General features: G+C 43.2%; 1 protein-coding gene across 1 annotated transcript in view; it reads right to left on the reverse strand.

Moving 5' to 3' along the window:
- LOC310894603 (uncharacterized protein) overlaps window positions 1-14899 on the reverse strand; it is a 310402-nt gene that overhangs the window by 144182 nt on the left and 151321 nt on the right. The window contains exons 9-10 of the mRNA XM_083824913.1: window positions 5771-5847; window positions 593-722 (exon numbers count right to left, since the gene is read on the reverse strand). Of these exons, the coding sequence (XP_083681039.1) occupies window positions 593-722; window positions 5771-5847 (207 nt within the window). The remainder of the gene's footprint in view (window positions 1-592; window positions 723-5770; window positions 5848-14899) is intronic.

Below are 14899 nucleotides of genomic sequence, written 5' to 3' on the forward strand. Positions count from 1 at the left end.
GTAGTAATTTTGGAAATGTCATACAAACAAAGATTTTGTCATTTACCAATGGAATTACTATGCATGGCCAGTTAGCCATCTCTTTTCTGGCTCTTCTGGTTGTTTCAAGTCAGCAAGCCATAAAAAATCTTTATCTCTCTGAAACACAGCAATTTGGAAGATAATCGAATAGTGACTGGGGGGCAGAAACGCCAGTCTGAGGAATTATACCACAATCTCTCTTGCATTTACAACCTTCCTGAAAGCAAGTGTCAGCTGAGTAGGAAAAGGAGATAGAAGATTCATCATATTTCAAGCCTGTCTCATTTGCATGGTGGCATAGCTTTCTCATCTCCTGCTGAAAGACTTTGCTTGGCCAGCACTGACAAACTGTTTTGAAGAACTCTTGCCATGCCCAAATGATTCATCGTTAATAGCTTTAGACATTCTCTTTAAGTGTATGGTTACTACTGCTGGAAAGAATATTTTCAAACCTGCTAAATTCTATCCTCTTAAACCATGAAAGGAAATAAAATATAGGATAATGCAATACAATTGATCTAGTCATTTAGCAGTTTGCATCAGCAAAAAGAGCAGTCATGGAGAACCTTACCTTCCCACAAAGTCTTGCTGCTCCATTTAATCCAGTTTTCATGCCTGCAAGGTTACCAAAGCTGGCTACAATTTCTTCTTCACATCCATTCACCTTTGCTGTCAACGGCTGACTTCCCGCTCTGCAGTGGCTACAAAGGTAAGAGGGAAGAAGAACTGCAAAGAAATTAACTACAATGCAGACATGAGAAACACTTGCCATTGGAACTACATCACAGTTTGATGTTTTCCTGGAATATATCATCAAACCCTGCAGAGCACCTAGGGAAACAATAGTGTGCAATGCAGAGAAAAGGATAGGCTTCAAAAAGTAACATAGAAAAAATACAGTCACAGCTCCAGTAATACAACCTTTATTTGTCAGTCTGTGCCACGTGACATAAAGGAACTTTTGGGCTCAGATTCAAGATTAACAAAATTAAAGTAGGAAGTCATTGCCTCTGTTGACACTTTTAGGACCAATTGACAGCTTTGAAACATGTTTTTGGGAATCATCAGTTCCTTAGGGATTGAGTTACTTTTATCAGTCTTAAGATTTTTTTCAAAACAATCTTATAGCTTTAGATATAAATCTTGTATTTTTTATAAATCTAATTTAAAGTAGTATTATAGAGATAAATTGTATATGTATATATCATTACATACATGCAAACACACAGCTTTTCAGCTGTATGTCAATCATTAAACTTTCCTTGGCATTTATATGTTAAATTTTTGTTAAAGTAGCTTTGGGGTAATTATATCACCACAAGGAATTTTTGTTTAAGTGAGGTCCCCAGACCAAAACAGAATTCCGGGAAATGGTGTAAGTATAGATTTTTACAGGATACCCCAACACTACCTTACTTAATGCACAAGATGCACAAAATACATTGTAACCTATGGGAAAATCTCAATTTTTAGTGCACAGGAGAAGCAAATGGAGAACTAAGTCTTTTACAATAATCCCTACAAAGCTGCATGCTTTGGCAATCCTATCCAATCTCTCAACAGACACAGAACTACAAACAATTCCTCTGTCCCTACTCCTCTGCACCTGTATCTAAACAGGAATGGTCTTAAGAAAAAGAAAAAGAAAAAAAAAAAAAAAACAACAACAAAAAAACACCTCTGCATATCTTCTGCTGGTTTCAAAACACTTCAGCTCTTTCTTGCACAATCCATTTTAAAAGGCTGGGGAGAGTCTGTTAGCCACACCAGTGCTCGTGGTGCTCCAGACACAATTGCAGGGGGAGCAGGGCAGGCAGCAGAGCATGGAGAAAGGAGGAGTGTTGGCTGGACAACAGCTCTCTGGATCTGGAGGCTGAGCATATCATTTGTGAGCCAGAGCCAGCCATAGGAGCTGCCTACAATGTGCTGAGAGTATTCTTGCAAAGCTAGGAAGAAATAATTGCATCAGGTACAACTGCAGTTCAGAATTAACTTGGACACATACAACATAAATGACCAAAGAGACAAGTCCTTTTATGCTGTCAAAGTATCAACTAAGTTTTTAGTCACCACCAAAAGAAAAAGCTAAAATCTGTTGTTGCTCATTAAAAATAAATAAATAAATACAATAAAAAATCCCCAGACTGCCTTTTGGAGCATTCCTTCAATATTTTCTTATTAGCTCTCGGAAAATTCAATTCCAATATCTTCATTCTTGTTCCCTCCTTTCCATGCTAGATGATAATGTGAGAAGTAAAATTAACACTGTTCTTTATCAACAAAACTATTTGCAGAGACTCTACAATCATGCTAAACATCCCAGTCTTGTGCACATGTGCTAGCTAGATAGCACATAGTTCAAATTCCCCTCTTCTGAAACAGGTAGTCCTGTCTCCAAATTCTTGACACATTGCTGTAAACCAGTTTCTACTCAGACCTTGCTTATCCCTTTTTTTTTTTTTTTTTTAAGATTATTTTAGGAACATACATAGAGATATGCATCAGCAAAATTGTCACTGGCACATAGGTCAATTGTTTTGCAGATTATTCTACCAGTAAAATTGAATCATGTAAATGCACAGGCAACAGCTGAATTAGCTGGAAGGTCTGCATAGACATTAGCGCCAATGACATAACTGGGAATTTTGCCCAGGCCACAACTGACCAAAACTAATGACAAGAATCTGCGGTGTTAAGGACTGAACACAAGAAATGCATGGTCAACCAACCTCAAAAGTTTTATTTTTGAGCTGCATTCAGGTAAACTTGGGTCCAATTTCCCTAAATGGAGGGAGTAGAAGATGCACCTTGAAAGTCACTAGCTAGCTCCTAGAGCTGAAACATCTGAGAAGTTAACTTTACTCCTCAAGAAGAATGGTCTGTTTGGAACTTTGTACTTATTTAGTTTCTCATGATGAAATTATTTCACTTAATTTGGTTAGAGCTGCATTGACACAGGGGTTCATTAGGACACCCATTTGCTTGCAATTCAATTTAAAATTAAATACACTTTGTTGTTGATTTTATTACTTTTAAACTACTGTATCTATTGCTTTTATTAGCTGCTAATACACAATTATAAAGGTAAACAGTTTTCATTACTGAACATCAAACATTTAAATAACCACAGTTGATCTCTTTTCGGGTTGCAACATTTTCCTCTTTTCTCCCATTTTGTTGGGTATTAGATTCAAGAGAATAATTTAATCAGTAAAATTAGGCATCTTTTGTGCTCACCAGCATGCTCATCAATTGTCACAGTAGAACAGAGCTTCCTCAGCTGTATCCATGAGAATTATTTATTTCCTCTATTCACTTCTTTACAGGTATTTTGATACATGTCTTTATCTGAACGTCATGTATAGCTTGATCATGAAAATATTGCTCCAGTTCACAGAATCACAGACTCACAGAATCACACAGAATCATCTAGGTTGGAAGAGCCCTCCAAGATCACCTAGTCCAACCTCTGACCTAACACTAACAAGTCCTTCGCTAAACCATATCACTAAGCTCAACAGCTAAACGTCTCTTAAAGACCTCCAGGGATGGTGACTCAACCACTTCCCTGGGCAGTCCATTCCAATGCCTAACAACCCTTTCAGTAAAGAAGTTCTTCCTAATATCCAACCTAAACCTCCCCTGGCACAACTTTAGCCCATTCCCCCTCGTCCTGTCACCAGGCACGTGGGAGAATAGACCAATCCCCATCTCACTACAGCCTCCTTTAAGGTACCTATAGAGAGCGATAAGGTCACCCCTGAGCCTCCTTTTCTCCAGACTGAACAATCCCAGCTCCCTCAGCCACTCCTCGTAAGACTTGTTCTCCAGACCCCTCACCAGCTTCGTTGCCCTTCTCTGGACTCTCTCGAGCACCTCAATGTCCTTCTTGTAGCGAGGGGCCCAAAACTGAACACAGTACTCGAGGTGTGGCCTCACCAGAGCCGAGTACAGGGGGACAATCACTTCCCTAGTCCTGCTGGCCACACTGCTTCTTATACAAGCCAGGATGCTGTTGGCCTTCTCGGCCACCTGAGCACACTGATGGCTCATATTCAGCCGACTATCAACCAATACTCCCAGGTCCTTCTCTGCCAGGCAGCTTTCCAACCACTCATCTCCCAGCCTGTAGCGTTGCTTGGGGTTGTTGTGCCCCAGGTGCAGGACCCGGCACTTGGCCTTGTTGAGCTTCATACAGTTGGCTTCAGCCCATCGTTCCAGCCTATCCAGATCCTCCTGCAGAGCCTTCCTACCCTCAAGCAGATCGACACATGCACCTAACTTGGTGTCATCTGCAAACTTACTGAGGGTGCACTCGATCCCCTCATCTAGATCATCGATAAAGATATTAAAGAGGACTGGCCCCAGTACTGAGCCCTGGGGGACTCCACTAGTGATCGGCCTCCAACTGGATTTGACTCCATTCACCACAACTCTTTGGGCCCGGCTATCCAGCCAGTTTTTAACCCAACGAAGCATACGCCAGTCCAAGCCAAGAGCAGGCAGTTTCTCGAGGAGAATGTTGTGGGAAACGGCATCAAAAGCCTTACTGAAATCAAGGTAGACCACATCCACAGCCTTTTCCTCATCCACTAAGTGTGTCACTTTGTCATAGAAGGAGATCAGGTTCGTCAAGCAGGACCTGCCTTTCATAAACCCATGCTGACTGGGCCTGATCGCCTGGTTGCCCTGTAAGTGCCGCGTGATGGCACTCAAGATAATCTGCTCCATGAGCTTCCCTGGCACTGAGGTCAAACTAACAGGCCTATAGTTCCCCGGGTCTACCCTCCGGCCCTTCTTGTAGATGGGCATCACGTTTGCTAGCCACCAGTCGACTGGGACCTCCCCTGATAGCCAGGACTGCCAATAATTGATGGAAAGCTGCTTGGCCAGCTCCTCCGCCAGTTCTCTCAGTACCCTCAGGTGGATCCCATCCGTCCCCATCGATTCACGTACATCCAAGTGCTGTAGCAGGTCGCCAACCATTTCCTCGTGGATAGTGAGGGCCACATCCTGCTCCCCATCCCCTTCCACCAGCTCAGGGTACCGGGTATCTAGAGAACAACTGGTTTTGCCGCTAAAGACTGAGGCAAAGAAGGCATTAAGCACCTCAGCCTTTTCCTCATCTCTCGTCACTAAGTTTCCCCCCGCATCCAGTAAAGGATGGAGATTCTCCTTAGTCCTCCTTTTTGTGTTGATGTATTTGTAAAAACATTTTTTGTTATCTTTAACGGCAGTAGCCAGATTGAGCTCCAGATGAGCTTTGGCCTTTCTAATTTTGTCCCTGCACAGCCTCGCAACATCGTTATAGTCCTCCTGAGTGGCCCGCCCTCTTCTCCAAAGATTATAAACCCTCTTTTTTCTCCTAAGCTCGAGCCACATCTCTCTGTTCAGCCAGGCCAGTCTTCTTCTGTGCTGGCTCATCTTTGGGCACGTGGGGACAATTCATATTTCCTTTACTCTCTTAGGGTAACTCAGAGGCAGGGATGAAGGACACTAGGAGAAGCCATTTGGTCACCTTCTGAAGCACAGTGTATATAGTACTTAAAAATTGCAGCCCAGGCTGGGTATCTGAAAATGGAGGTAACCAAAAAACAGAGGCCTCTTTCAGAAGCACAGGCTTAATTTTTCTAGGTCTGAGGTCCTTTGTCTGGGAGAAGTTCATTTCATTAATATCTGTAAAGCACTGAAAGGCCTTTGGAGGGAAAGCACATTAGTTGGAAGTACAAAGTAGTCTTATCTGACATACCTTTGAAAGAGCTCGTTAATCCTGGCTCCCAACTTTTGTTTGTTCTGGTGAGAGACTTCCTTGTGGTACTTTGAGACCTATATGCCGGAGGGGAGGGGAGGGGTGGGGAGGGGAGGGGAGGGGAGGGGAGGGGAGGGGAGGGGAGGGGAGGGGAGGGGAGGAAAAACAGTTTGTTTCCAAATGTACAGAAAAACATGAAAATACAAGCTGTAAATATGCAATTTTCCAAAGCTTTGCAGTAAATCTTCAGGTTGAAGGTTTTCAGAAGCAGCTAGAAATTTTAGCTACCATGACTTTGTTCCATTACTTTCTCCATTTTTTTCCCATATATATTTCCATATGTTTACTACATTATTTCCAAGGGAAACTGTGTCCTAATCTTTCTTGAAAAACTTCATCTGTACTATGTTCATTTGCACATGATAGTGCCACACAATCTTTATTTTTCATAACACCTAACACAGTCATATGTATGTATACATACTCTATGTACACATAAACTTGTTTGCGCATGCACATCAGGATGTAACATACAAAACAGTTAGTCACAGACTACTGGAGAGCCCCAAACTTGCCCTGTTTTAAATTTGCTCCAGAACTTGAGGCCCTGTATAACCACAGGTGTTTTTAAAATGTTTGGTAAGAGGGACAGGTATTTATGGATGTTGCAACATGTAGGAGGGCCATCCTCTCCCTCATCAGTTCTGCAGAGCTCCAGCATGAGGCTAGAGGGTCTGGAATTATTTTGCTCTTACACAGCAAGCTAGAAATTTCATTCCACAAAGAAACCAGCATCCACAGCTTTTTGGACTATGCTGTGAGTGCAAAATGTGAAAACAACAATGCTGCTGAAGGTGTTAAACTTTGGAAGATAATGTTCTTCTCCCTGATCTGCAGAGTTCAGAGATCTCACTGATTATTCAAGGACATTTCTCATGCCCAGACCTTCTACAGATGTCCCTGGTACAAGCGTAAAATGTGCATAAAACACTACCTGCATAAAAGAAGGCTTCCTACTGTAACTCCTATACTATAGTCTAAACAGTGTAAAATTATCTACTGTTGTCAAGCCTTAAAGCCAAAAATATTTTGAAAGAAAGAATGCAAAAGTTTTGGACAAGAATCTGTCTGTTTTCAATGAAGGGTAGGAATCTCTCTTGAAAAATAAGGCATTGGGAAAATTATTTGCAAAGAATCCTGTATATTTCCAAAATGTATATTATCAGAGTATGAAAGCAGACTACAAAAAACATATTACAAATATCTCTGTGTGTAGCTTTTAACATAACTTGTATAAATTATTTAAAAGTAAAGCAGAGGCAACTTATTTGCTTTAAAACACAGTATGACTTGCCAATTGTCTCAGCAGAGAACCTCAGATGGATAAAATAAATCCTGCAGGCTCCTGTAAGGCATTGCACATACCTGGGTTGCAAAGGTGACATGACCAAATTGGCTCACATTGAGACCTTCCAGCTCTACACATGGCAGTTGAATCATGGGCAATGCTCCCTCCACCATTGCTTCTCTCTTAGTGGGACCTAAACCCTCATGCTCCTGGACTGCTTTTGGCTTAAGTTCACTAGGAGTCTCCAGAACAGGGACCCATGTTTTCTCCCACCCCCACAAATGCTGTCACTGACTTTCTTTCTCCAGCTGGGTGAATCACCACCTACACCACTTCCCCAGGAAGGGCTGGGAGCTGGCTCCAGCCCCATCTCTTGCTCCAGCAGAGCTGGGAGCTTTCTGGTTAGGGCAACTGAGCCCCACAGTCTGGTAGGAGGTGCAGCCACAGAAGAAAACACCAAGAAAAAGTGTAGCTTGGTCTTCCCTGGCTGTCCCACAGAGACGTGCTCTTGCCAGTGTAGGAGAGACATCCCAGCGACAGCAAGGACCAAACAGAAACATTTATAGCTCCCAAAAGGCATGGGCACCAGGCTGTCATGTCTGGGGCATTTCACTGTGCCAAGCAACAGTGTTCAATGTTCTCAAGAAAGTTTAGTGACAAAAGCTGCAGACCAGAGTTTGGTAGCAAATGGAAAGAGGCTTTAAAGTCTTGGACTGAGGCAGTTAAAGCTAGTTAGGAAGGCAAGAGGAAGGCTTAGTTCATGATTTATCTCCTGGATCCAGCTCTTAGTGACACCTGGAATAGACATTTTTATAAGGTGGGCATCTAGGTTAAGAAATAAGATAACACATATAATTTTTTCACTTAAAATATCAAGTAGCTGTAAGATTACAACAACCTTCAGACATTGCCAGTCTAGGCTTACATTTAAAAATAAATAAATAAATAAATAAATTATATTACCAGACTCCCATAACTATCCAATCCCCTTGTTTATCTTTCTAATCTTAATTAAATAATGAATATTCAAAAGAAAATATGAATTGGGATTCTCTGTATGAACTGCACTGTTTTCCATCTCTCAGTCTCTGAAGTGGCAATGGGAATATGAGTTAAAGCTATTTCTGCTGGATCCTAGTAAAATATTTGTCACAGTGTGTCATGATAATTTTTTAAAAGCTCAATCATCTATCTAATAAATTTGTTAAGTTTATTCAAATCTTATTGAACAGGAAAAGTGCAATGAGTCATGGTTAATATTTCTTAACGTACACTAAGAAATATGTCAAAAATTCAATGCTTAGGGTCCTATTCAGAAAACCTCTATGAGTCTGTAATACATCTTCTACATGATTAAAAAAAAAAAAAAAAAGCAGGAAACTCACTTTAAAATGAATTATTCACCACCTTGAATAAATTTCCATCTTTCTTATTTGCAAAACCCCAAAGTCAGTTATGTAAATTTTAACCTACACTAATTACCTCAGGGGTGTGCAAGCTAAAGGAAAGTAGATGCAGTAGAAAAAAAAATCCTAGACATTTCCATTACCAGGAAGCAATTTAATAAAGGAAAAAGATGTGTAAGTTTTCAAAACCAGTGCAGCTTTTTTTTTTTTTTTTTTTTTGAATGTGGAATAATCATTGCAGCAATATTCCTTGAATCAGAGATTTACTGGAATAAATCTAAGTGCTTTTACTCAATAGCATGTACCATTGCACACATAACTAAGCACCCATTTCTCATCATGACACCAGCATTGTCTAGACCGTAAAAATGACCCATTGTTGACAATGGGCGTTCCCAAAAAGAAGGCATGAAATGTGGTTTCTCTTCATTTCAATAGACATAGACGGCCCCTTCAGAAAAAGTGACTAAAATCTGGGAACCACTGGATGCCCATCAGAGCTCACATGGGGTGTACTGGAGAATCAGGGCCTTTGCCTGAAGACAGAAGGGCTCAGTCCCAGCACTGCTTGGTCCTATTTCCCATCCTGATACCAAGGCAGCGATTTAGCCGTGGAGCTCCCTTCTTCACATGTCTTTCTTAGTTTCTTCATCAGCTATCTTGAGGTGTAATTATACAAATGGTCCATCTATTGATTTCAGAGTGCATGATCAAGACCAATATTTGAACAAGGTCTTTCAGTCTGGGATCAGCCTACAGACACACAATGCTAAGTACTGTTTCTACAGCAGAGGCAAAACCAAGAACCTGACTCGGTGCTATTAATCAGAGCCGATTATTTTCATTGTGAAACTACTTCACAAATGGTAGATTTTGATTCCTCTAGCAATTTTCAATTTGGAAAAATGTAAACAAAATACATCCTTTCCACTTAGGATAAAGCCCACAAAATTCAGCAAAGCTTCTAAGAAAAACGGAATTGCTTTTCTATCATTTAATGAAGTCCTGTGGTAAAACATTTACCCTTCCCTTTTTTGGCCAGTCCTAGTACTGATATTACAAACTTCTACTAAATTATTCACCCTACTGTGATTTGAAATGTTGAGCTGAGCCTCAGCCCTAATGAAATAACACTCCTTGTGAGTAATGCTGTGAGGGTCCATCTTCCTGCAGGTTCTCCCCACTAGATAGGGGCACAGCAGCAGGAGTGTGGAGACGCCACCAGCAGGGACTCCAGTAGCCCTCCACATGTAGGGAACTACACATACAGATGCATCCCAGCATCCCTTCTTTTTTCACCTTGAGAAATCACTTATGAGTACGTTACAGTACAGGTGGAAACATGCACAAAGGGCTGCCTTTCCAGCCATAAACAAACACCCTAATATAAGCTTTTACCTAGGATTTCCATCCACTCATCCCAAATCATTTCGCCGTAACATCCTGTCCACCCCGTTTTTACATGTGGGAGAAGTGAGGTGCAAATGACTTGCCTGAGCTCACCTAGCAAAGATTCAGCAGGGATAGAAATAAAACCCATGTCTCTAGTCCCACTGTTGCCACCCAGCCCTCCTCCTCCACACTATGGCTGCTGCATGGAGGTTCACTCCCAGTGACTTTCAAGGTCTAGTGCACTGTATAGAAAAAAATAAATAAATAAAAAAAACAAGCAAAAAATAAAGTACCCTTTGAGATCAAGAAAAAAAAAATGCAAGATATGTTCACTTTTCTTTCGAGCAAAGTGAGATTTTGACAATCTCAACCCCTCCATGTTAACTGCAGAGAGATCACAAGAAAATTAGGCATTAAGAGGTAAGTGGGATAACTGGCATTCATGGAAAGCAAAGAGAGTTTAGTAGCTGGATAGTGCCTGCTTTGAAAGCTGTACTGCTCTTACTTGTCTTTGTTTACTGGAATTTGGTTGATCTTGGCCTGGAGATGTCTAAAAACCAGGGTTAAAGTTGTGTCAAAATTCATGGTGCCCTCTGTCAAAAACATGTCATAAACTCTCAAACATGTTTTTAAAAAGAAGAGAGAAAAAGCAACTCCCCCGCCATGACTTTCCTTCCAAAGAGAAAATTAATTTGCTCTTCATGATCATAAAGTTAAAAAACAACTGAGCCATTTGTAATGGCTAGAAATAGAAGAACTCGTGCTCTTTCAAAAAATGATACTGCAGAACACAAAGTGAGATTTATTTTAGTCATGCTACACCCTTATTACACAGAGTAATACAGATACATTTAGTGACAACATTATAGGCTGATCATTTTGATAAATTCGCAAAGTATTACATTGCCTCTAACAACTTTTCTATGTTGAAGACTGAGCTACCAATCAACACTGGAAAGCAGTATCTTGCTGGAGACATGGACAATTTTATAAAACATATATTAAATTCAAGACACTAATCTTGAACAGCTACAGAAACTTAAACCTTAGGTGTAAAATAAACGTGCTAAACAAAGACCTGCATTTTCCAAAAACTCAAATATTTTCATGCAGGGTTTTGATCCAAGAGGACAATACAAACAATTTAAAGAACTTTGTCCTGGTTCCAGTTAGGACAGAGTTAATTTTCCCTCATAGTAGCTGGTAGGGTGCTATGTTTTGGATTAGGATGAGAAGAGCGCTGATAACATGCTGATGTTTTAATTGTTGCAGAGCAGTGTTTACACCAGGCCAAGGACTTTTCGGCTTCTCGCTCTGTCCTGCCAGCGAGCAGGCTGGGGGTGCAGCAGGAGCTGGGAGGGGACAGACGCAGGACAGCTGACCCAAACTGGCCAAAGGGGTATTCCATACCATCTGGCGTCATGCTAAACAATATATAGGGGTGGCTGGCCGGGGTGGGGGGGCCGGCTGCTCGGGGATAGGCTGGGCATCGGTCAGCGGGTGGTGAGCAATTGCATTGTGCATCACTTGTTTTCTTACACATTATAATTGTTAATACTATTATCATTATCACTATTATTATTATTATTGTTATTATTATATTCCTGTCTTAATAAACTGTCTTTATCTCAACTCACCAGCTTCACTTTCCCGTTTCTCTCCCCCATCCCAGAGAGGGAGGGGGGAGGGTAAGCGAACGGCTGTGTGGTGTTTAGCTGCCAGCCGGGTTAAACCACAACAGTCCTTTTGGCGCCCAACGTGGGGCACGAAGGGTTGAGATATCGACAAATCTGACCAGAGTGTGTTAAACTAAAATTGGTATAAGTATTGGACCTGCTTAATAGTTGCTAGTCACGATGTTGATTGCCTTAATCTCCAGTCTGCTGTACCTGTATTCCAAATTGAGTTTTATGGTGCATTACTTTCTGTATGTGCTCCCTGTTGCACTGTTTATCCTTTCCGGGCCCTGGTTTAAGATTGTTATGGTACTGTGCGGTGTAACAATGGCTTATGAAATGATGAAATATCTGGTCACGACTTTAACCTGGTATTTGTACTCAGCACTGACGTCGACTCTATACTTTGGAAACCATATATCGGAAACTATTAGCAATTACACCTATTGCCTGTTTTCGTTAGGGAGCCAATCTGTGAAGGGGACAGGGGAAGACATGTTTCCCTACCTGTTCACTCTCCCTTTCTCCTTCACCACCACCCTCTTATCCCCCGAGCTAGTTACGGTGGTTCTCCGAGATGTTGAATATCCTTGGGATACTCAGACCAGCCTGCTCTTGTTGTTATGTCTCCTGAATGCGCTTCAGGTTTTGTTGAGGGTTAAACAACTACTTAGGAATCTCATCCGGAGATCTGTCTTGAGGCGGGATAGTTGCGAGTGGCAGGGAGTGTGGGAGGATATGGGCAGGTTTCTAGAGCAGTGGTCACCTCCAGTGTTTTGGATATTCACCCCTGAACAACTGCAAAATCCTAAAAAGCTGGCAGAATTCTTGAAAAAAAGGTGTCATGACTCTGGCAGTTCCAAAGTGACACAAATCAGCGTGCTGGGGTCTGGCTTGTGCCTATCGAGCTGCAATTGATGCTACTAGCAACCTAGCTCCTGCAGCCGCTCCAGCTCCTGCAGCCGCTCCAGCTCCAGCTCCTGCAGCCACTCCAGCTGCAGCTCCTGCAGCCGCTCCAGCTCCTGCAGCCACTCCAGCTCCAGCTCCTGCAGCCGCTCCAGCTCCAGCTCCTGCAGCCGCTCCAGCTCCTGCAGCCGCTCCAGCTCCAGCTCCCGCAGCCACTCCAGCCCCTGCAGCAGCTCCAGCTCCTGCAGCTGCTCCCACTCCTGTGTCTGGGTCAGAGAAACGAGCTGTAGCAGTGCAAGTTGACCCCGCAGAGGGTATTCCAACCCCTGTGGCAGACCCTGTGTCTGGGTTAGAGAAACGAGCTGTAGCAGTGCAAGTTGCCCCCGTAGACAAGGTGAAGAAATGGTATAGAGGCTCAGGTCGTTTAGAACGCAAACAGTCTTCTGCTAAGTCTGGGCATAGTGAAGATGAGGCTGGGCCATCAAAGGTGCAGGAGACTGAAGATGAGGATGGGGATGTCGAAAAATCAACAGTAACTACCTGGACTCTATACCAGCGTGAGCTACGAGATGTGCGAAAAGATTTTGGTCGCTGTATAGGTGAGCAGCTTGTCACCTGGCTGCTCCGGTGCTGGGACACTGGAGCCAATTATGTGGAATTAGAGGGCAAGGAAGCCAGGCGGCTGGGATCCCTTGCTAGGGATGCATGCATTGACAAAGCAATTGGAGATGGAGCACGACCTCGCAGCCTCTGGAGGCGTCTCCTGTCAGCTGTGCAGGAAAGGTATCCCTTCAAGGAAGAACTTGTATGTCTACCAGGCAAATGGACCACCATGGAGAAGGGAATTCAGTACCTGAGGGAATTGGCCGTACGGGAAGTAATTTATAAGGACCTAGACGACGCACAAACATCCGCAGATCCAGATGCAGTCCAGTGTACACCACCTATGTGGCGGAAGTTTGTACGGAGTGCACCATCATCATATGCCAGCTCATTGGCAATAATAGCCTGGAAAGCGGAGGAGAATCCCCCAGTGAATGAAGTGGCTAAATTACTCCGGCAGTACGAAGGAAATCTCTCCTCTTCCCTACAGGCCTGTGTCTCGGCTGTGGAGAAACTCTCTGAAGAGGTCCACCAACTTAAAGAGAATTTATCTTCCCCTCCACCTGAACGAACCAGTGTCCACCAGCTAAAAGAGAATGCTTTGGAGAAACTTTCTGAAAAGATCCACCAACTTGAAGAAAGATTATCTTCCCCTCCACCTGAACGAAACAGTGTCCACCAGCTAAAAGAGAATACTTTGGAGAAACTTTCTGAAAAGATCCACCAACTTGAAGAGAGATTATTTTCCTCCCCACCTGTACAAACCAGTGTCTCAGCTATTAGGGGTAAACGTTCATCTATGCAAGGAAGACAATATGGTGGGCACACACACCGCGCCACCCTGTGGTTTTACCTACGTGACCATGGAGAGGACATGAGAAAATGGGATGGAAAATCTACTGCGACCCTAGAGGCACGGGTACGTGAATTGCAAAGGAAAACAATTGGGAAAAAGGAATTCTCTGAAAAGTTTGCTGCTCCAACTTCCAGCAGGCAGTCCTTTAGACACAGAAACGAAGATTCTGACCAGGACTAGAGGGGCCCTGCCTCCAGCCAGGGGGAGGAAAGGGACAATCGAGTTTATTGGACTGTGTGGATTCGATGGCCTGGCACGTCAGACGCACAGAAGTATAAGGCTTTGGTAGACACCGGTGCACAATGTACTCTAATGCCATCAAGCTATAAAGGGCCAGAGCCCATCTGTATTTATGGTGTGACGGGGGGATCCCAGCCGTTAACTGTATTGGAGGCTGAAGTGAGTCTAACCGGCAATGAGTGGCAAAAGCACTGTCTTGTGACTGGCCCAGATGCTCCATGCATCCTTGGCATAGACTATCTTAGAAGAGGATATTTCAAGGACCCAAAAGGGTTCCGCTGGGCTTTTGGCATAGCTGCCTTGGAGACAGAGGACATTAAACAGTTGTCTACCTTGCCTGGTCTCTCAGAGGACCCTTCTGTTGTGGGGTTGCTGAGGGTTGAAGAACAGCAAGTGCCGATCGTTACCACAACTGTGCACCGGCGGCAATATCGCACCAACCGAGACTCCCTGAGTCCCATCCATAAGCTAATTCGTCAACTGGAGAGCCAAGGAGTGATCAGCAAGACTCATTCACCTTTTAATAGTCCCATATGGCCAGTGCGAAAGTCTAATGGTGAGTGGAGACTAACAGTGGACTATCGTGGCCTGAACGAAGTCACGCCACCACTGAGTGCTGCAGTGCCGGACATGCTAGAACTCCAGTATGAACTGGAATCAAAGGCAGCCAAGTGGTATGCCACAACTGATATCGCTAATGCA

This window comes from Anser anser (genome assembly GCF_964211835.1).
Source record: "Anser anser genome assembly, chromosome: 2".
In the NCBI taxonomy this organism is placed as follows: Eukaryota; Metazoa; Chordata; class Aves; order Anseriformes; family Anatidae; genus Anser; species Anser anser.